The sequence below is a fragment of the Plecotus auritus genome (assembly GCF_963455305.1).
Source record: "Plecotus auritus genome assembly, chromosome: 5".
Taxonomy (NCBI): Eukaryota; Metazoa; Chordata; class Mammalia; order Chiroptera; family Vespertilionidae; genus Plecotus; species Plecotus auritus.
In genome coordinates, this window is record NC_137776.1 from 103,528,626 (window position 1) to 103,552,194 (window position 23,569).

The 23,569-nt window shown below is 44.4% G+C and overlaps 1 protein-coding gene across 2 annotated transcripts in view; it reads right to left on the reverse strand.

Annotated features, from left to right (window-relative positions):
* Positions 1-21,589, reverse strand: part of IARS1 (isoleucyl-tRNA synthetase 1) — a 109,719-nt gene extending 88,130 nt beyond the window's left edge. The window contains exons 1-6 of one of the 2 annotated variants that reach the window (XM_080670826.1): positions 21,500-21,589; positions 14,500-14,571; positions 9,371-9,527; positions 7,611-7,730; positions 4,940-5,022; positions 497-614 (exon numbers count right to left, since the gene is read on the reverse strand). In XM_080670826.1, the coding sequence (XP_080526952.1) occupies positions 497-614; positions 4,940-5,022; positions 7,611-7,676 (267 nt within the window). In that variant the 5' untranslated portion in view covers positions 7,677-7,730; positions 9,371-9,527; positions 14,500-14,571; positions 21,500-21,589. Of the gene's footprint in view, positions 1-496; positions 615-4,939; positions 5,023-7,610; positions 7,731-9,370; positions 9,528-14,445; positions 14,572-21,499 lie in introns of both variants that reach the window. The other variant, XM_080670827.1, reaches the window with a different exon arrangement.
* Between the last annotated feature and the right edge of the window lie 1,980 nt (positions 21,590-23,569).

Consider the following 23,569-nt stretch of genomic DNA (forward strand, 5'->3'; position numbering starts at 1 on the left):
TCTAGTACTTTATAAACGCCAGGCATGTCTAAACTCTTCTATCATACCGACAGGAAATTCCATTCATTACAGAAAAGCTCATAATTCTATGCACCAATCCCTAATCAGAATTTTTCCCAAATAAATGAACTATGAGATCCCAGATGAGGGATAAAAATCACCAAAACCAACAACCCTTGTGAAACAGTGATTGGAGGGAAACAGGGCAGAGATGAACTTGTAAACCTAAGAGAAGCACGAACATGGTCAAAACAAGCAAAACCTATCACAGTAAGACACATCATTAACAAATCTCATGGGGTGCGGGGGGAGATCCCTTGTTTTTAAATTTCGAAGAGCCTTGGTTCAGTGACTGACAACATTACCAACATGAAGGATGAATGATCAAATTAACAAGCCTCCCTAGGCTGACACTCTACATTGGGACTATTACTTTGGTCACCACACCATTTACCTTCCATGTATGTAACTTAATGCCCAAGGATCTTTTACATACCTTGTAATTCTGGTGAGATTCAAAGTTGGAAAGCGGAGTGTTGCATGCAGTGGAAAAAGGCATGACTTTCATTCCTCTATAAACAAGGCCTTTATCATAAAGTTGTTTGAAGACCCACCTATCAAGTAAAGAGACATTTTAGAATCCTATCTAATAAAGAGGGAATGTGCAAATTGACGGTCACACTGTCACAAAGATGGTGGTGGCCAGTTCCCTCAGCCCCACCAGAGTCCTCCAATTCTTTCAGCCCTGCCAGGGGGGTGGCAGGCACCCAGTGTGGCCGGACACACCACTCCTTGCGCATGCCGCGGAGTCCCACAGTCCTTTCAGCCCAGCCGGAGGGGGGCGGGAGGGGGGGAAAGTGGCAGGCACATGGTGTGGCCAGACCCGCCCTCAGCCCCCCAGCCACCCAGGGCCGGCCTGAGGCACAGGCAAGCCTTGGATGTCAGCTGCCCAGCTGACGCCTGAGGTGCAAGCAAGCCTTGGATGTTGGATGCCCAGCCACCTAGGGCCGGCCCAAGGCACAGGCAAGCCTCAGATGGTGGCTGCCCAGCCGCCCAGGTTCGCCCGAGGCTTGCACTGCCGGCAGTGGTAGCAGCAGAAGTGTGACGGGGACATGGCCTTCCTCTGATTGCCAGGTCGCCTCCCGCCCAAGGGCTCCCGGACTGTGAGAGGGGGCAGGCCGGGCTGAGGGCCCCTCCATCCCCCAGTGCATGAATGTTGTGCACCGGGCCTCTAGTAATTATATAACCAAAATTCTGTTTCCCCAAAGACAAATATTTATGCCAGGTTTTATTTATACACTTTGTGTTAACCAAAGACATGAAAACACAATGTCTCTCAACTGAAGATTCACTGGTAAATTACAACAGATCAGAATGAGACTTTATGTAGACATGAAAGTGCTAATATCTGTTGACATGGAAACATGTGCATAACTTAATGTTGACTGAAAAAAGTTACTGGCACCATAATGTACAGTAAGGTACCAATTATGCAAAACTGCACATTTCAGTACAGGCAGTCCTTGGGTTACATCAGACTCAACGGATGTCGTTTCATGGTTACGTCGCCATCTCCCATTTAAAAAAAAAGTTCCGTCATTTCGACATATGTATACATGTGCTTCATGTTTTTTATTATTTATTTACCACAAGTAAACGTCAGGAATTGTTATCTTTTTTAAAATTTTTTTTTCTTTTTTACTGTTTCACTTCATTACTGCTGTGTATGTGTTCCATGTGAGTGATGTCGGTGCTTATGTAGGTGGGTTCTGACTTACAGCAAAAATCACGTTATGCCACACTGTAGGAAAGGATCTCTGACGTAACCTGAGGACCTACTGTATACATATTTACATTTTTCAGGAGTGCTGAAAAAATAGATTTCCAATAATATCTTAACTATGGCTGGCATTTCATTTTTTGTTTTTCAATAGTTTTCTGGTATATTGCTTAAATTTCACTATAATGGGCAGTTTTATTCCACTGGGATTAAAATTACTATCTCTCCTACAACTAGACAAAAACTTTTATTGAACACTTAATCATGTTGTTTTAAGTTAAATGTACTAATAGGACTGCAAACATCCATAAGAGTCATCCTAGATTTTCCTGTGGCCTGGGGTTATCGGGCCAAAACCAGCAGGCCAACATCCCCTGAGGGATGTAGTAGTGCGCGAAGTGTCAGGTGGCCAGGGAGGAGCCCAAGCCCGCCAGGATGCTGCTCCTGCTCATCCCAGCCCCGCTGCGTCTGCCGCCACCACTACTTGGTAGGCTTGTTGCCGCTCTGCAGAGGTCTCTGCACACCCGTCCTAGGGTGACACTGGCACGCCCATGACCGAGAAGCAGCTGCGGGCTCGCGCCCAGTCAGTCCTGACACGAATCCCGATCCAAATGGGGGAGGGGCGCGCAGGGGGAGTGTCCGCGGGAGAGACACACGCTGTCACAGCAGCGCTTGCCAGCCAGGCCATCTGAGTGGCACTGGGTCCCAACAGTCAGCTGGAGCCCTCCCACAGTTCACTGTGGGAATGCACTGACCACCAGGGGGCAGCTCCTATGTTGAGCGCCTGCCTCCTGGTGGCCAGTGAGCATAATAGCGACCAGCTTAGGCTTTTATATAGAGATAGATAAGTAAAACCCAGCTTAGGCTTTTATATAGAGATAGATAAGTTATGGCATAGAACTACACTTAACTTTTCTCCCAGTATAAAACTCAAGTATATAGTCTCTTAGACTTAATTCCTCAAAAAAACAAACTTCAGAAGCTAGTTTCCCTAAATGTTATACCAATAAATTTGGCAAATATCTTTAACTGATATTTCTTTTAAATTTATTTTCAATTACAGTTGACATATTATTTTATTAGTTTCAGGTGTACAGCATGGTGATAAGACATTTCTATAATTTATGAAGTGATCTCCCAACCTAAGTCTAGTGCCCATTCTGCACTAGTTGTTGTAATATTATTGACTATATTCCCTATACTGTACTTTACACTGCTATTTTGTTAACTAACAAATAATCTCTTCACCCTTTCACCCAGCCTCCTATTCACCTTCCCATCTAGCAACCACCGGTTTGTTCTGTTTATCTATGAGTTTGTTGACTTATTTTGTCCTTTAAATTCCACATATAAGTGAAATCATATGGTAAATTTCTTTCTCTGATTTATTTCACTTAGCATAATGTCTTCTAGTTCCATCCATGTTGTCAAAATGGTAAGATCTTATTTGTTTTTCTCAATGGCTGAGAAATGTCATTGTACATAAGGATCAAATCTTCTATGCCCACTTGTCTATTAATGGACAGTCAGGTTGCTTCTATACTTTCGCTATCCTACATAATAAAACCCTAATATGCAAATTGACTGAACGGTGGAATGACCGTCGCTATGACATGCACTGACTACTAGTGAGCAGATGCTCAATGCAAGAGCTGTGTCCTGGTGGTCAGTGCGCTCCCAAAGGGGGAGCGTCGCTCAGCCAGAAGCTGGGCTCATGGCTGGCAAGTGCAGCGGCGGTGGCAGGAGACCTGCCTCTGAGGCAGCGCTAAGGAGCAAGCTCAGCTTCTGGCTGAGCTGTGCTACACTCAGCCAGAAACCGGGCTCACAGCTGGCGAGTGCAGCGGTGGTGGCAGGAGCCTCTCCCACCTCTGCTGCAGGTGGGTGGTAAGGAGAGAGGGGTCCCGGACTACAAGAGGGCGCAGGCCGGGCTGAGGGAACCCCCACTCCCCAGTGCACAAAATTTCATGCACCAGGCCTCTAGTTGCAAATAATGCTGTAATGAATAGAGGCATGCATGTATTTTCTAAAATTAGTGTTTTGGATTTCTTCGGCTAAATATCCACAAGGGGAATTGCTGGGTCATTAAGATAGTTCTATCTTCAATTTTTTAGGAACCTCCATACTGCTTTCCACAGTGGCTGCACCAATTTCCAATCCCACCAACAATACATAAGGCTTCCCTTTCTCTACATCTTTACCCAAAGTCCATAGTTTACTTTAGCATTCACTCTTTTTGAATATTCTATGCTTTGGAGTAAATGTATAATGACATGCATCTATCATTCTAGTGTCCCTTAGAGGTTAGTTTTGAATTTAGTTAATTTTGGATTCTTGATAGTAAGATACCTATGTATTTTGTCATATACAGTGGCCACAGAAGATTGTGCAGCAAGCAGTAATCAAATACACTGGTATTTCTGCATCAGTGCATACAACTGCTTACACTAAGTGAAATAAAAAATATAAATGGTCTGTTATCAAACTGGGGCTCAAAGACAAATCTCTATAGGATACTAAAATGATACATATATGTCATTACACATTTACACCAAACCATAGAATGTTCAAATAGAGTGAAAGCTAAAGTACATTATGGACTTTGGGTGATTATTATGTCAATGAAGGTTCAATTGTAACAAACATACTGTTCTATATTAACAAACATAATAATGGGAAGGCAATGTGTGTGGGGGCACAGGGCATACGGGAAATGTCTGTACCGTGCTCTTAGTTTTGCTCTGAACCTAAAAATGTCATAAAAAAATTAAAAGTTTTAAATCTTTAAACACCAAAACAAACCCATCATTACTCTACTATGTAATACAGGGGTGGGCAAAAGTAGGTTTATAGTTACAAGTATGTCAAAATACAGTTCATACTTGTATTATTTAATTATTGTATTTTCTTTTTTCCTATTTTCTAAAATTTATTGAATTGAGAAAGATTGATCAATCCGTTGCTTCACTCATTCAGGCATTCATTGGTTAATACTTGTATGTGCTCTGACCAAGATCAAACCTGATAGGACACCGCTCTAACCAACTAACCTACACAGCCAAGGCTAATTATTATATTCTATATGAAAAACTGTAGAGCTATTTTTGTCCACTCTGGAATGACAAGAATATTCATTATATTTACAATTTCAAATAAACTTACCAGACAGATTCCATGAATTCTGGATAGAGTGTTTTATAGTCATTGTCAAAGTCAATCCATCGGCCAAGTCTGGTAACAGTAGACTTAAAAATATAAATATTAGTTGTTAGAGAATATTTGTTATTGTAAATCAATGTGTTTTACTTCTTTATCAGCCCATGCAATGATTTTGGGAAAACAGAACAATCAATGATTGAGGTAAATCTATATTGCTATCAACATACTATGTAAGATTAAGCACCAGATTCTTCTGGCATTCATCCCATTAAAAAAAATTATTTGCAAGTTATTAATATGCCCTTAAAGTCTACCAAAGTTACCATTCGACAAAAGCTATAGCTATAACTGTTGCTGGCAAGAATCATTAATGGATACTAAAACTACTGAGTTAAAGTATGAGAAACAGGATATTTGCAAAGAATCTCCCCACAGAATATTAATGAGAAAGGAAAAACTACAACTTTACAATAAAGAAACCTGACACAGATCACCTTAGTAACCAAAGTTAACATACTTAACGAGACTTATCAGTATCACAGGCCTCCTGATGACAGACTAAGGGTATGATGTCACTTTTGAGACATTTTTTCCAAAAATGTAAATCCTAAACTGAATCATGAAAAAACAGTAGATATTGAGGGAATTTTTAAAAAATAACTGGTTTGTACTATTTAAAAGTGATAAGGGCCCCAGCCGGTTTGGCTCAGTGGATAGAGCATCGGCCTGCAGACTGAAGGGTCCCAGGTTCGATTCCGGCCGGGGGCACGTGCCTTGGTTGCGGGCACATCCCCAGAATGGGGTGTGCAGGAGGCAGCTGATCGATGTTTCTCTCTCATCGATGTTTCTAACTCTCTATCCCTCTCCCTTCCTCTCTGTAAAAAATCAATAAAATATATTAAAAAAAAAAAAAAGTGATAAGGGCAAGCCCTAGGTGGATAGTTCATTTGGTTAGAGCATCATCATCGGATACACAAAGGCTTTGGGTTCAGAACACATTCAAAAACCAACCAATGAATGCATGAATAAATGGTTAAGAAAATTGCTGTTCTCCGCTTTCTAAAATATAAATTTAAAAATTTTTAAAAGATTTAAAAAAAGTGACAAGGTCATAAATGACAAAAAAGATTGAGGTCATGTTCCAGATTAAAGGAGACTACGGAGGTATGAAACTAAATGCAGTGTCTGCTTCTAAACTGTATTTTGGATCAGAAATAAAAATTAGTGGAATTTGTTAAATTTGAAAAAGGTCTAATGTATCAATGTTCATTTCATTTTGATAATTTGCTTTTGTTAATTGTTCTATAGTTATTGAAGGTGTTAGCTAATAAGTAAAGGATAAAAGAAAACGCTTGATACAACTCTGCAATTTTTAATAATCTGAAATTATTTCACAATGAACAATTTAAAAATAAGGGGGGTGGGGGAAGACCTACATACATATTATAATCAGGATTTTTCCCTACTGGTAACCAGGCAAGGAATGTTAAATTAAAGAAAGTTAGGAGAAAATTTAGAAGCTTTGATATTTTAGGTCCATAAAATAAAATTTTATTCACCAATGAAGAGAAGTTACTCAATGCTTTGAGCAGAGAAGAGCAAGATGAGCAGAGTCCTGTGGGAGAGGAGAGAGAACTTCACAGGCTAAGGTGAAAAAGCATGAGCAAGAGACCAATTAGGAGATTGTTACCGAAATGAAGAGGCAAGAAACCAGGGAAAGGTTGTTGGAATGAAAATAAATGACTAGCCCTAACCGGATTGGCTCAGTGGATAGAGCGTCGGCCTGCGGACTGAAGGGTCCCAGGTTCGATTCTGGTCAAGGACATGTACCTTGGTTGTAGGCACATCTCCAGTAGCGGGTGTGCAAGAGGCAGCTGATCAATGTTTCTCTCTCATTGATATTTCTAACTCTCTACCCCTCTCTCTTCCACTCTGTAAAAAACGCAATAAAATTTTTTTTAAAAAGGAAAGAAAATAAATGACTAAATAAGAGATGGTAAGACTTGATAGAATTTGACAGTAGATTTGATTAATGTTTAAAGCCTGAGTCCACTGGCAGAATAGTGAGTTCTGAAGAAAAGCAAATTTAGGAAACCAAAGTAGTAAGATGGAGAAGATAAAAAAATAAAATAAAACAAAGCTGTTAAGTGGCACAAGCTAACTAATCAAAAGGCCAGGGAGAAAATAAGGAGCTGAGAACCTGTGTTCCTAAGCCCTTAAGAAAGAGAGGGCAGAGCTCTGACAGCACTGGAGAGTTAGGTACAGGTACCAGCTGTGGGAGCACCACTTCTAGTTCATGTAACAATGAGTCCAAATTAGAACTGATTTTAACATTTGATTTTCTTTTTCTTTTTTACAATATTCAAGTTAACCTATTTGCTAGGTCTGCCTGATTCCTGTCATATACTGTAGGCAGGTAAAAGATTAAATATAAAAGATTAACCAAGCACATAGAAATAACAGAGGCTTCAGTTTAAGCTAGTCTATGCACTAAGGTTGGAGGTGGAAGCAAAACACTCCTTTAAAAAGGAATGGCTGACACCTTAAGTTACAACTTTACATGGACAGCCATACTTTGGGGAGCATCATAAAATGCACAAAGGACCATAAGCCACTTCAACATCCACTTAAACTAGAAGTTTTTGTCAAGTCTACTGAAAATAACTGAACCTACCTTCCATTCAGTAGAATATCTCATCACAATTGCTCGGCACTGATTGTTGTACTCCACAATCCCCATTTTGGCTACATCTTCTGGTCCTCTGATTCCTAGTATCTTATCTATTTCATATTCCTGAAAATTTATAATAACATTGTTAACAACCCTGCCCTATAAAATAAAATGCAATTGAACTCTAGAAAATAAAACATTTAAAAATAAGTTCTTAAAAAATCTAGAGAAAATGAACTATAAATGTTATAGAAATGAAGAAAAAGTCTGATTATCCTATCTAATAAAAGAGTAATTTGCAAATTAACCCTCACTCTGTCATACCCACAAGCCACGCCCACAAGCCAAGCAGGAGAGAATATGCAAATAAACCAAACCAAGATGGCTATGGCCACAGAGAGCAGGAAGGCTTGGGTTGCCCTGGCAATGTAGGAAGCCAAGCTTTCCACCTGCCCTTGCCGGCCTAGGCCTCCACTCAAGGCTACAAAGTTTCAATGATAGAAGCTACATAAAACCCAAACAGAAATGGCGGCAGCCACGGAGCTGGAAAGAGCAGGAGGCTAGGGTTGCCCGCGGCAATGGAGGAAGCCAAGATTCTGCAGCCCTGACTGACCCAGGCCTCCGATAAAGGCTACAAAGTTTCAATTATAGAAGACACATAAATCCCAACAGAAATGGTTGCTGCCACAGAGCAAGCAGAAGGCTTGGCTCTGCTCCAGGCTACAAAGTTTCAATTGTATAAGATAAATAAACCCCAGATACCAGGGCCTCCACTTGGGTCACCAGGGGGCGTGGCTGGCCTGCAAACCACCATAGGTCCCTCCCCCAGGACACCCCACGCCCCAAGGGAACCCCCACCCTGATCCGGGACACCCTTCAGGGCAAACCAGCTGGCCCCCACCCGTGCACCAGGCCTCTATCCTAACAATAAAAGAGTAATATACGGATTGACCATCACTCCAACACACAAGATGGCTGCCCCATGTGGTCAAAGATCCTGCCCCCATGTGGACACAAGATGGCCACCACAAGATGGCCAGCAAGGGAGGGTAGTTGGGAGGGACCCGGTCTGCAAGGGAGGGCACTTGTGGGCGATCAAGCCTGCAGAGGAGGGCAGTTAGGAGTGACCAAGCCGGCAGAGGAGGGAAGTTGGGGGCGACCAGGCCTGCAGGGGAGGGCAGTTAGGGGTGACCAGGCCTGCAGGGGAGGGCAGTTGGGGGGGAACCAGGCCTGCAGGGGAGAGCAGTTGGGGGTGACCAGGCCTGCAGGGGAGGGCAGTTAGGGGTGACCATGCCTGCAGGGGAGGGCAGTTAGGGGTGACCAGGCCTGCAGGGGAGGGCAGTTAGAGGAAAACAGGCTGGCAGGGGAGCAGTTAGACATGAATCAGGCTGGCAGAGGAGTGGTTAGGGGGTGATCAGGCTGGCAGGCAGAAGTGGTTAGGGGCAATCAGGAAGGCAGGCAGGCGAGCAGTTGGGAGCCAGCAGTCCTGGATTGGGAGAGGGATGTCCGACTTCCCATGTAGGCCCTGTTCCCGGTGGTGGGATCGGGCCTAAATGGGCAGTCGTACATCCCTCGAGGGGTCCCAGATTGGAGAGGGTGCATGCTGGGCTGAGAGACCCCCAACCCCCACCCCCCCACCCCCGTGCACAAATTTCGTGCACCGGGCCTCTAGTAGTAAATATTCATCATACTAATATAGATTATATGATGAAATCTAATGCTTATTAAAAAATCAAAACATAAGCCTGGTGAATCAAACATACCACTGGTAAGCCATGACAATCCCATCCAAATCTTCTGTCAACACGAAACCCACTCTGGTGAGCATATCTTGTAACTATATCTTTAATTGTCCCTGCAAGTATATGTCCATAGTGAGGCAGTCCAGTTGCAAAAGGAGGTCCATCATAGAAAGTAAATCTAACAAAAAGAATACAAATATGTGATTACTTTAAAATAAAAATGTAGGACACTGTTTAATAGATGGCAACTGTCTCAGTGGAGTATTCAGAAAGAAAAGCGGGTAATGCCTGGCTGGTGTGGCTCAGCTGTTGAGCGTGGACCTATGAATCAGGAGGGCACGGTTTAATTCCCGGTCAGGGCACATGACCAGGTTGCGGGCTCCATACCCCGGGTGGGGCATGCACGAGGCAGCCCATCGAAGATTCTCTCTCATCACTGATGTTTCTATCTATCTATCCCTCACCTTTTCTCTCTGAAATCAATAAAAATATATTTAAATATATATATTAAAAAAATAAAAAGTGTGACTAAAATCTGTTTTATTTTTTTAAAATTTTTATTGATTTCAGATAAATACATGAAATTGGCAATGTAGCAGAATACAAAATCAAAACCAAACATCTGCCCTGACTGGTTTGGCTCAGTGGATAGAGCGTCGGCCTACGGACTGAAGGGTCCCGGGTTCGATTCCAGTCAAAGGCATGTACCTGGGTTGCGGGCACATCCCCAGTAGGAGGTGTGCAGAAGGCAGCTGATCGATGTTTCTCTCTCATCGATGTTTCTAACTCTCTATCCCTCTCCCTTCCTCTCTGTAAAAAATCAATAAAATATATTAAAAAAAAAAAAAAAACAAAAACCAAACGTCTATGGCTTTTTTATACACCAATAATGAATTCTCAGAAAGAGGAACTAAACAAAACATTCCCATTTACCACTACAACAAAAAAATTAAGATAACTAAAGAATAAACCAAGGAGGCAAAAGACTTGTACTTGGAAAGATACAGAACATTGAAAAAAAAAGATAAAGAGAAATATAAACAAGTGGAAGAGTATTCCATGTTCATGGATTGGTAGAATTAACATTAAAATGTCCATATTACCCCAGGCAATCTACAGATTCAATGCAATTCCAATTAAAACACAAAATGCATATTTCACAGATCTAGAACAAATACTCCAAAAATTTATATGGAACCAAAAAGACTCCAAATATTCGCAGCAATCTTGAGAAAGAAGAACAAAGTTGGAGGAATCACAATACCAGATATCAAGTTATACTGCAAAGTCACCATATTCAAAACAGGCAGATACTGGCACAAGAACAGGCATATAGATCAATGGAACAGAAAAGAGACCCCAGAAACCAACCCAAGCCATTACGCTCAATTAATATTTGACAAAGGAGTCAAGAGAATACAATGGAGTCAAGACAGTCTTTTCGATAAATGGTGTTGGGAAAATTATAAAGATACATGCAAAAAAATGAAACTAGACCACCAAGTAACACCATACTCGAGAGTAAACTCAAAATGGATAAAAGACTTAAATGTATTTAGTGAAACCATAAAAATCCTATAAGAAAACATAGGCAGCAAAATCTCTAACATCTCTCGTAGCAATATGGTTATGGATACATCTCTCGGGCAAAGGAAACTAGGAGAAAATAAACAAATGGGACTACATCAAAATAAAAAGCTTATGCACAGCAAAAGAAACCACTGATAAAATGAAAAGGGAGCCCACTGTATGGGAGAACATATTTGGCAATGATACATCTGATAATGGGTTAATATCTAAAATATATAAGGAACTCACAAAACTAACAAAAGGAAGACAAACAATGCAATTAAAAAATGGACAAAGGACCTAAATAGACATTTCTCCAAAGTGGACATACAGATGGCCAAAGAGATATATGAAAAAATGCTCTAAATCTGATCATCAGAGAGATGCAAATTAAAATGACAATGAGGTATCACCTCACACCTGTGAGAATGGCTACCATCAACAAATGACAAGTGCTGGTGAGGATGTGGAGAAAAGGGAACCCTTGTGCACTGCTGATGGGAATGCAGACTAGTGCAGCCATTATGGAAAACAGTATGGAGTTTCCTCAAAAAATTAAATATGGAACTCCCATTTGACCCAGTGACCCACTTCTAGGAATATATCGTAAGAAACCTGAAGCACCAATCAGAAAGAATGGATGCACCCCTATGTTCATAGCAGCACAACAGCTAAGATCTGGAAACTGGCTAAGTGCCCATCAGTAGATGAGTGGATAAATTCAGATAAATGATTAGATATTTATTGCAGGTCCTGCCTTCCAAAAAGCTAGTTATGGGTAGCTGAAGAGGCCTCCATTGGGCCACCCATTCTTCACTGGTTATTCATCCTGATGCTAAAAGATAAAGCTATTCATCGGTGAAATAGGACACCAAATGCCTATCTCATAAAGGTTTTGAGCAGCAGACACATGGTTAAAAACAAAACAAAACTGGTCATTAGGTGAAGGGAGACTATAGGCAGGAGGCACCCTAACAGAAGGCTAGTGTAATTAATGAGGTCGTAATAAGAAAAGTGGAAAGAGGAGAGAAACTAAGATGGTGGCATAGGTAAGCACCTAAACTGCTGCCTCGCACAACAATTTCAAAACTACAACTAAAAGACAGAACGGACATCATTCATAACCACAGGAAGGCTGGCTGAGTGGAAATTCTACAATTAGAAGGAAAGAGGAAAGCTCATGGAGAATCAGAGGAGGGGCAAAGGGCTGAGATACGGAGACGCACTCAGAGAGAAAGGGCGGCTGAGTGCCTGGCTGACTTTCTCTGGCGGGAGGGGGAAGGAAGCCCCCGACGGCACTGAACCCAGTTCCGACTGCACTGAAACCCAGTTCCAGGCGAAAACCTGTGGACCCAGGCTCATACAGGGGGAGACTGGACTGTCAGGTAGAGAGAAAGGCACACCAAGACTCGGAGACCCGGGGGAGCCGCAGTGGGTCTGGTTGCCCGCGCGCGCATGCGAGTGCTCGCAGAGAAAGCTGAATGTGGACGTTGCCGCAGGCATTCCCTAGCAGAAGGGAGTCAGAATCTCCTGACTGCACTGAACCCTAGTTCCGACTGCACTGAACCCCAGTTCCGGGCGAGCCCCTGGGGACCCACGCTCTTACAGGGTGAATCTGGACTGTCAGGCGGAAACTCAGCGGAGTCGCGGAAGGCAGAGGTCTGGAAGCGCGCGTGCAAGGGCAGGGCTGACGGGAAGCTAAGACTGTCTGATCCGCCCTGAGACTCCGCCCCATCCAAGCTGAGCACAGAGGCTTTTACAATCTGGCAAGTCTAATCCTATAAAGCTGTTTCCAGCACCGAACTTCTCCCAGCGTAGACACAGCTGATCCTTACAACCAACTGGCCTGGAGGTCTATTCCTCCCAGTGATACCAACAACAATCAAGACTTAACTACAACAAGGCTGTACACACAGTCCACAAAAGGGTGCACCAAGAGTGTCCACCTCAGGTTAACTGGGGAGGCTGAGCCACTGGGCCATACAGGAAACCTAGCACACAAAGCTACCCTACCAACCCAGGGAAGCAACAAAAATGCGGAGAAAAAGAAACAGATCACAAACGAAAGAAATGGAGGAAAGCAAACGACTGGATATAGAATTCAAAACCACGGTTATAAGGTTTTTCAAGAATATCCTAAAAAAGGCCGAGAAATTTAGTGAGACTCTCCAAGATAAAAGGACCAACTAGAAATTAAACATAAACTGACTGAAATAAAAAATATTATACAGAGACCCAACAGCAGCCTAGAGGAATGCAAGAATCAAGTCAAAGATTTGAAATACAAAGAAGCAAAAAACACTCAACCGGAAAAGCAAAAAGAAAAAAGAATCCAAAAAAAAGTTGAAGATAGTGTAAGAAGCCTCTGGGACAACTTCAAGGGTACCAACATCAGAATTATGGGGGTGCCAGAAGAAGACAAGAGAGCAAGATACTGAAAACCTATATGAAGAAATAATGACCGAAAACTTACCCCACCTGGTGAAAGAAATAGACTTACAAGTCCAGGAGGCGCACAGAACCCCAAACAAGAGGAATCCAAAGAGGACCACACCAAGACACATCATAATTAAAATGCCAAGAGCAAAAGACAAAGAGATATTATTAAAAGCAGCAAGAGAAAAACAGTTAATTACTACAAGGGAGCACCCATATGATTGTCAGCTGATTTCTCAACAGAAACTATGCAGGCCAGATGGGAGTGGCAAGAAATATTCAAAGAGATGAAATGCAAGAACCTACAACCAAGATTACTCTACCCAGCAAAGTTATCATTCAGAATGGAAGGTCAGATAAAGAGCTTCACAGATAAGAAAAAGCTAAAGGAGTTCATCACCACCAAACCAGTATTATATGAAATGCTGAAAGGTACTCTTTAAGAAGAGGAAGAAGAAAAAAGTAAAGATAAAAATTATGAACAACAAATACATTATCTATCAACAAGTTAACCTAAAAATCAAGTGAATTAAAAATCTGAGGAACAGAATAAACTGGTGAATATAATAGAATTAGGGGCATAGAAAGGGACTGGACTGATAATTCTCAGGGGGAAAAGGGTGTGGGGGGTGCAGGAAGAGACTGGACAAAAATGGTACACCTATGGATGAGGACAGTGGTGGGAGGTAAGGGCAGAGGGTGAGGTGGGAACCGGGGGAGGGGAACTATGGGGAGGGGGGGAAAGGACAAACCATTGTAATAATCTGAACAATAAAGATTTATTAAAAAAAAAGTGGAAAGAAGAGTGTGATATATAAACTCTATTCAATAGTGGTCCAAATTTAAATAGCGTTTCACATCTGAATTTCATTAGACCATTCAAGATAATCTATTCAGAACTCTTAAACTGATTCTAATATAATCATTAAGAATTCATTCATTCAATGTATAGTTACAACTGAGAGTACCTACTATACAGAGCTAGGAGACTCTGGTACTACAAGGTGAATAAAAAGTTCCTGCCTTAATTGAACACAGTTTAAGAAATGACTAGTCTTAAGGACTCTATCTTTTCCAAGAAATCGACATACTTTGGCCTATGTTTTGACTGCTTTAGGCATTCTTGAAAACAATTAAATTCGGACCAGAATTGCAAGATTTTCTCTTCTTCAGCAGGAAAATTGATGTTTTCTGGAACTTGTTGAACCATTTTGTTGCTGCAAGAGAAATCAAAATTATTATCCTCAAAGAGAAGTCTACTCTAGAAATAATTACCATACATTAACATGAGTATACATATTACTACCCATGACACTACGTTACTTTAAAAATAATTATGTTTTTTAGGTAAATTTCACACAGTACCAAGTTCATCCTTTGAAACTGTACAATTCAGTGACTTTTAGTATATTCACAAAGTTGTGCAACTGTCACTATGCTAATTCCAGAACTTTTTCATCAATGCTCCCTCCCCATCCTCTAAAAGCCTGTACACATTAGCAGTCACTCCCCATTCCCTTTTTTCCAGCCCCCTGACAACCATAATTCTACTGCTCCTATAGATTTTCCTGATCTGGACATTTCATATAAATGGAATCATGTATGTACAGCCCATTTTGTCTGGCTTCTTTTATTTAGAATTGTGTGTTCAAGGTTCATCAATGTTGTAATATATATATCACTAGAGGCCCGGTGCACGAAATTTGTGCACGGGGGCTGGGGGTCTCTCAGCCCAGCCTGCACCCTCTCCAATCTGGGACCCCTCGAGGGATGTACGACTGCTCGTTTAGGCCCGATCCCACCACCGGGAACAGGGCCTACATGGGAAGTCGGACATCCCTCTCCCAATCCAGGACTGCTGGCTCCCAACTGCTCGCCTGCCTGCCTTCCTGATTGCCCCTAACCACTTCTGCCTGCCAGCCTGATCACCCCCTAACCACTCCTCTGCCAGCCTGATTCATGTCTAACTGCTCCCCTGCCAGCCTGTTTTCCTCTAACTGCCCTCCCCTGCAGGCCTGGTCACCCCCAACTGCTCTCCCCTGCAGGCATGGTCACCCCTAACTGCCCTCCCCTGCAGGCCTGGTCACCCCTAACTGCCCTCCCCTGCAGGCCTGAGTCCCTCCCAACTGCCTTTCCCTGCAGGCCTGGTCACCCCCAACTTCCCTCCTCTGCCGGCTTGGTCACCCCTAACTGCCCTCCCCTGCAGGCTTGATCGCCCACAAGTGCCCTCCCTTGCAGACCTGGTCCCTCCCAACTACCCTCCCTTGCTGGCCATCTTGTGGTGGCCATCTTGTGTCCACATGGGTGCAGGATCTTTGACCACATGGGGCAGCCATCTTGTGTGTTGGAGTGATGGTCAATCCGCATATTACTCTTTTATTGTTAGGATAGAGGCCTGGTGCACGGGTGGGGTCAGCTGGTTTGCCCTGAAGGGTGTCCCGGATCAAGGTGGGGGTTCCCTTGGGGCATGGGGCGGCCTGGGGGAGGGGCCTGTGGTGGTTTGCAGAGCGGCCACGCCCCCTGGTGACCCAAGTGGAGGCCTTGGTATCTGGGGTCTATTTATCTTCTACAATTGAAACTTTGTAGCCTGGAGTGGAGCCAAGCCTTCTGCTTGGTCTGTGACAGCAGCCTTTTTTTTTTTGGATTTATGTATCTTCTATAATTGAAACTTTGTAGCTTTAAGCTGAGGCCTGGGCCGGCCAGGGCGTGCAGAAAGTTTGGCTTCCTCCATTGCCGCGGGCAACCCTAGCCTCCTGCTCTTTCCAGCTCTGTGGCTGCCACCATTTCTGTTTGTTTTTATGTATCTTCTATCATTGAAACTTTGTAGCCTTCAGTGGAGGCCTGGGCCGGCAAGGGCAGGTGGAAAGCTTGGCTTCCTCCATTGCCAGGGCAACCCAAGCCTCCCTCCTGCTCTCTGTGGCTATAACCATCTTGGTTGGGTTTATTTGCATACCCGCTCCTGATTGGCTGGTGGGCGTGGCCCGTGGGTGTAGCAGAGTGAGGGTTAACTTGCATATTACTGTTTTATTAGATACGATTATTTTTTACCAGTGGCCTGGTGCATGAAATTCGTGCACATTAAAAGGGGATTAATTAGAGGAAATAATTTAATATTGATATTTGCCATTTGTTTATAATAGAAGTGTCAGAGATAAAAGAAAATTAGTAAAATGTATATGAAAACCTTTCTCCTGTCAGAGTCTGGGCGCACCACGGGACCCAGAGTCAAGTCCCTGCCCACCCACATGTGCCTCAAAACCGCTTGAGACCCAGACCCAGCCGGCCACCGCCCACATTGGCTCGATCCAGACCTGGCCAGTCCCACCCTTTTCAATCCCTGCCGGGCAGGGGACATAGCCTCAGGTCCCCTGTCCCAGCTCCAGGATGGGGGCCGTGGCCTGAGGCCCCCAGCCCAGACCAGGGCGCGTGCCTTGAGGTCCCCCGTCAAGCCCTGCCAGGTGGGGGACATGGCCTGAGATCCCGTCAAGCACCGCGGGGTGGAGGGCATGGCCTGAGGTCCCTGTCAAATCCTGCTGGGCAGGGGGCGTGGCCTGAGTTCCCCCGACCCAGCACTGGGGGTGCACCTTAAGGTCCCCCATCAATCCCCGCTGGGTGGGGAGCACAGCCTGAGGTACCCTGTCAAGCTCCGCTAGGCAGCCTCAGGTCCTGTGGTCTGATGCTGGGGCGGGGGGGTGTGGACTGAGGTCCCCCGGCCTGGTGCCAGGATGGGGAGCGCGGCCTGAGGTCCCCCAGCCTGGCACTGGGGCAGGGGGAGCAGCTTGAGGTCCCCTAGCCCAGCATCAGGACAGGAAGCACACCTTGAGGTCCCCCGTCAAGCCCTGCCGGGCGGGGGGCATGGCCTGAGATCCCCTGTGAAGCCCTGCCGGGTGGGGGATGCAGTCTGAGGTCCCCTGTTAAGCCCCATGGGTGGCGGGGGAGGGCATAGCCTCAGTTCCCTGCTGATTGCTCGTTAAGGCTCCTTATGGGAACTTGGCTTCAGCTGTGGGTGCAACCATCTTTGTGATGGAGTGATGGTCAATTAGCATATTCCCTCTTTATTAGATAGGAAGGATACTGAATATTTCATTGTATCAACATGCCATGTTTTGGTTACCCACTCATTAGGACTCTTTCCACTTTCTGGCTATTATGAAGAATGCTATGAATATGAATGTATGTTCTTGTGTGGACCTAATGTTTTCAGTTGTCTTGGGTATATATCTAGGAGTGAAACTGCCAGGTCATATCGTAATTGTGTTTAACTTTTTGAGAAACTGCCTAAATTTTTTCCATAGCTGTTGCCTCATTTTCTATTATTCTAGCAGTGAATGAGGATTCCAGTTTCTCTAAGCCCTCAATCCTTATTACTATTATTGAATTATAGGAAATGCTAGTGAACAGGAAGTAGTAACTCATTGTGGTTTAATTTGCATTTTCCTAATTATTAGTTATGTGAAGCATGTGTTTAATGGGCATTTTTTATATTTCCTTAGAAAGCTGTCTATTCATCTTTTGCCCAATGTATAATTGTCTTTTTTATTGTTGAGTTGAAAGATATATATTTTTTTTAATATATTTTATTGATTTTTTACAGAGAGGAAGGGAGAGGGATAGAGAGCCAGAAACATCGATGAGAGAGAAACATCCATCAGCTGCCTCCTGCACACCTCCCACTGGGGATGTGCCCGCAACCACGGTACATGCCCTTGACCGGAATCGAACCCGGGACCCTTCAGTCCGCAGGCCGACGCTCTATCCACTGAGCCAAACCGGTTTCGGCGAAAGATATTCTTTATATATTCCACATACAAGCTCCTTCTATTATATAATTTGCAAAGATTTCTCCCATTCTGTGGACTTTTTATTTTCTTCATGTTATCCGAAACACATACTTTTAATTCTAGTGAAGTCCAGTTTATCCATTTTTTGTTATGTTACTTGAGCTTTAGATGTCATGTCTAAGAAACCACTACCTTCCCGCCAGTGTGGTCCAGTAGTTGAGCATCTATCCATGCACCCAGAGGTCCCAGGTTCAATTCCCAGTAGGGGGGGCATGGAGGAGGCAGCCCATAGGTGTTTCTGTCTCATCAATATTCCTATCTCTCTCTCCATCTCCCTTCCTCTTTGAAAATCAATAAAAACATATTAATAGAAAAATAAAAAAAGAAAAAAACCACTACCTTAAATAAAGTTGTGAATTTTTAGCTCCTATATTTAGGTCATTGATCCAGTTCAGTTATTTGTATATACAGTGTAGAATAGGGATACATGGTCTTTTTATTTTTATTTATTTATTAGAGGCCCAGTCCACAAAATTCATGCCCTCTCACAGTCCGGGAGCCCTCAGGGGATGTCCGACTGATGGCTTAGGCCCGCTCCCCCCAGTTGGACATCCTTAGTGCAGATGTGGAGGTGGGGAGGCTCCCGCCATGGCTGCTGTGCTCACCAACCCCGCTCCTGCAGCGAGCATCTGGCCCCTGGTGGTCAGTGTGCATCTTAGCAACCAGTCATTAAGCCATTTAGTCAATTTGCATATTAGCCTTTTATTATATAGGACTTTTTAAAACAAGTTAGAGTCAAGTTTTATTTCGGAGAAGAAATAAATATGACTGGGGGTAGGATAAGAATGTTGAGTTTGTTGTTTTCATTTCTTGGGGATGGTGATATATGGTATTTTTAAATTATTGCAAAACTTGTGTCCAAATCACATTCTTTACCAGCTTTTCATCTACAATGTAACATTTAGTAACTGTAGACAATATGCTTCTAAAAGTAAACAAAAAAATCTTGGGAATTCTATCTAATGATAATATAAATTCAATAATAATTTTTAAAATCTCAAAATAGGTAAGAATTAGCCTTAGCAGGTTTGGCTCAGGGATAGAGCATCAGCCTGTGGACTGAAGGGTTCCAGGTTTGAATCTGTTCAAGGGCACATGTCTGGATTGCGGTCCCCAGCAGGCGGAGCCGATCAATGATTCTCTCTCATTGATGTTTCATTCTCTCTCTTCCTTCCTCTCTAAAATCAATAAAAATATATTTAAAAAAAAATAGTAAGAATTAGTACCTACAATCACAAGACAGAAAGCACCTCTTTTGAAATAACCTCATCTCTTTAACCTCATTTGTTAAACTTCAATCACAGTAACTTGCTATTGAGGAATGAGACCTAAAAATTTTTAAAGCTAAAAAGATGAGAATCTCACATTCAAATAATTACCAGCTCATTCCAATTTTCTATTTTATCCTTTTTATTGCTTATTTGTGGCTTTCAGATAGGACAAACCTTATAATTACTGATTCAGTCTCTAGTGAGAGGTCTTAAAAGTGTTCTTATAAGAATTTTGCTGCCGAAACCGGTTTGGCTCAGCGGATAGAGCGTCGGGCTGTGGACTGAAGGGTCCCAGGTTCGATTCCGGTCAAGGGCATGTACCTTGGTTGCGGGCACATCCCCAGTTGGGGGTGTGCAGGAGGCAGCTGATCGTTGTTTCTCTCTCATAGATGTTTCTAGCTCTCTATCCCTCTCACTTCCTCTCTGTAAAAAATCAATAAAATATATTTTTTAAAAAAACCAAAAAACACAAGAATTTTGCTAATAATCTCATGCAGAAACACTTGACCATCCCAGGGCTTAACTATCTGGTTGAGTATCCTCACGTCCATTACCCCACAAGGCCCATGTAGTCTTACTTTATAATCCTAACTAGGTTGGTGACCAGATTTCCAAGCCAATAGCAGATTAGAAGGGGACAGGATAGCTGATAATGAGAAAACAACAGAGAAGATGGAAAACCTTAACAACTCAATAACTATAAGTCTGGGGTTTCTGACTAGAAATTCTGAAAACATCAAAGCCTAATCACAGAGATTGAGCCATGTAATCAAAACAAAAAGTTTTTTACAAGGGATTTTTTTCTTTCCATTATTTTTGAGATGCAACAGTTTTATATAGGGAAAAAAGAAGTACAAGTGGCTTTTAACTTACTATCCATTTCTGAGTAGAGTGTGCCATTAAACGGTTTTAAACAGAAGTTAATGGCATTTTGGATCTCCCGCTCTTGTTCCAACCTCCAGTCTTTCAGGGCTCTACTAGTTCAGTACCTTATTTCAGTATAAGTTAAGGGATCGCATTGGAAGACAAGATCTTTAGCTATCAACACATTTATTTCAGTCACTTCCAATGCCCCCAAGGCTGGTCCTGATTGCCTGGTCTGTGGGAGCTATTAGAGTAGCCTGGCCAGCCCCGCCCCACTCTGAATGGGGAGTCAGCACCTACATTAACAAGACCTCAGGGGATTAGCATGTACATGAAAGTGTGAGCGCCAATGCTCTGCAGATGTTCTACCACAGTCAGGAATATGTAGCTGAACTTTTTTTTTTTTCTTAAATCCTCGCCCGAGGATATTTTTCCACTGATTTCTAGAGAAAGTGGAAGGGAGGGAAAGAGAGAGGGAAACATGGGCACCCCAGCCGGGGCGGGGTAGGAACTGCAACCGAGGTAAGAGCCCTTGAACACGAGTGTCAACGCGCAACCCTTAGGTCCCCGGGCCGATGCTGTAACCATTGGCCCACCGGCCAGGGCTTATCTTTTTTTTTTTTTTTTCCTTTTTTTTTGAGAAAACGAGACTTATGTTAACACTTTTCAGGGAGCTACTACTGCCCAAAAGATTAAAAATCACTGCATTATTATGCCAAATACCAAGACCTCAACTCCTATCGATTAGTTCAAGGCCGCCGCCTCCTCCCACCTCCAACCCCAGGGAAGGTCCGCCCGCGCAGGGCGCCGTCAGAGCCGAGGAGAAGCGGGGTTCACTTCCCGCTCCCCGGCCCCGCCCGCACGCCGCTCGAGGTGCTTATGGAGACCTCGATTTCCCAGTAATTTCTAACCTCGCCGCCTCCTGCTCCTCTGCGGCAAGCTCCATCCCACCAAGGCGGCCCCCCATCCCGCGTTACGGGTTACCGCCACGCGGCTTTGAAGGGGAGCTCCCAGGGCTGCAACCTCGGCCCGGTTCCCAGTTCTTCAGCCCCGCTGACCCCTTCCAATCTTCTCCTTGGAACTAGATATGCGCGCAACTAAGCGGCAGCCCAGGAAACATTTAAAAATCCCCACCAAACCGTGTTCATTATGTTCCCGACGCGCCATACCTGAGAGCCCGCCGGGAGCCTGGGAAAAACCGCACACTAAGCGCCCGGCATCCGAGGTGATGCAAGGCGGGATCGCGAGCTGAGGACGTCACCGCACCGGCCAACCAGCGCGTGACGGCGGGCACCAGCCAATAAACCCAACGCCGATTGGATGCTCTGGGCGCTGTTCAGGCCCCGCGGTGCGTGCTGGGAAGACAGCTGGGCGATTCCGGACTGGGGACTGGCTGTGACAGTCATGCAGTGGAGTTCAAGTGCTGCATCCAGCCTGGGAGTCGTCGCTCAGGTCTTCGCGGTTGTCAGTGCTCACCTCCCCGTGCAGGGGACCAGTTAAGCCCCCCGACAGTAGCCTCGGTAATTGTACTGTGGGGCTGTGAGCACCAATCCCCAAAGCAGCCTGAGCTCCAGGGCTGTTTTTCAGTATAGTGCAGACCTTCACCAAATTACCCAGGAGTTGGCGAAAATGCAGAGGCCCGGAATACATAGTAGGCCTGCTGGAACTGTCTCTGGAGGTGGCTTACAAAAAGCAGCATTTTTGCCCTGTCCGGGTACTCAGTTTGATTAGAGTCTCATCCCCATAAACCAACATTACAGGTTTCATCCCTGGTCAGGGCACAGACAAGAATCAACCAATAAATGCATAGATAAGTGGAATAATAAATCAATGTTTCTGTCTCTAAAATGAGTAATTTAAAAATCGACCTTTAAAAAAAGCTGCACTTTAACAGGCACCTGGACAATTCTGGTGCACACTACAATTCCTGACTCGCGGATCTGAAGAGACCCTGCTGTTTCTCAGAAAAAGGTGGAGGCCACTTGTGCAGTGCCAGCACAGCCAAGGGTTTGGCAAGCCTGAGGGAGGGCGGCGAAGGATTAAAGAAAAGACGGACAGAATAAGATGGGTCTAGCCTAGGTGGATCTCCTGTGCCTGGATGAGGCCACAGACACAGATCCAGAAGGCAAGCTGAGCCTTTATTTTATAGTCAGAGGTAAACAAGGTAGTGGTCACCATAGTTACAATGTCCTTGTGAGTTTCACTTTTGGCAGCACTTGCTGCACCTCCCACAGCCCATTAGCTACCCAGGAAGGATCTAGGGAGGTCATAAAGGGCTCTACCCTCCAAGCTGGGACTTGTTTGTGGCTCTGCCACAGGTCAGTCCCAGGCTTAGCCCTATAGCCGCTCCCTACAGCCACTATGCTATGTCTGGAAAGAGCCGGAGTAGGGTGGTCAGTGGTGTTCCAGGGAAGCTTCCCCTTTTGTGTTCTTCAGTGCCACCTCCAGAGTGTTAGCTTTGATCAAATAATTAAATGGATACCCCCTCCCCTGACCTTTACACCAACATTCTCTTTTGCTCAGCACTTGATAAGACCACATTCCACTTGCTAAGACCAATATTTTTCCCCTTAGGACCCTCCCAGAGAATTTTCTGCCCAGAAAAAGCCTGCCTAGAGTCCTTTAAAACCTTGGAATCCTCGCCCCTGGGGGCTGGCACCATTTTGGGGCTTAGCCCATCTGGGTTTCCAGATGACCTAATAAATTCATAATTCTTTACCCCTTTTGGCCTCGTGTGTTCCTCCTTCGGCGACCCTAACATTTGGTGCCAAAACCCAGGAGAGTTCCATGGGGAAGAGGAGCCATCGCCCCAGCTTGGATCACCCTGAGTTTACTCAAAGAGCAATAGGCAGTGGCAGCTCAGCCTGGGCTTACCTCCAAATCCGACTTGGGTGACATGATTGCCAGCCTCAATTAGGCCTCCCTCCCCTATGGGCCCTCCCCAACCAGCCAAGGAAGATGCCAGATTGGGGACCACTCCTTCCCATTGCTGACCCCCCCACTCAACACTGCTCCATTTCATCTCTGGGAGGTGATAATTGGATCACACCTCCGGATTTCTGATTTGCTGTCATCTCAGACAAAAGACCTAGCTCTAGGCCAGAAATCCTCTTCAGTTTGGCTTCGCCCTGGGACCAGGTCCCACTGTCTTCCTTGTCACAAGGGATGTCTGCCACATGGATTAGACTGTCCTCCTCTCTCCGGAGCCTGACAAGATGGTGGGGATGCCCTCCCTCTAG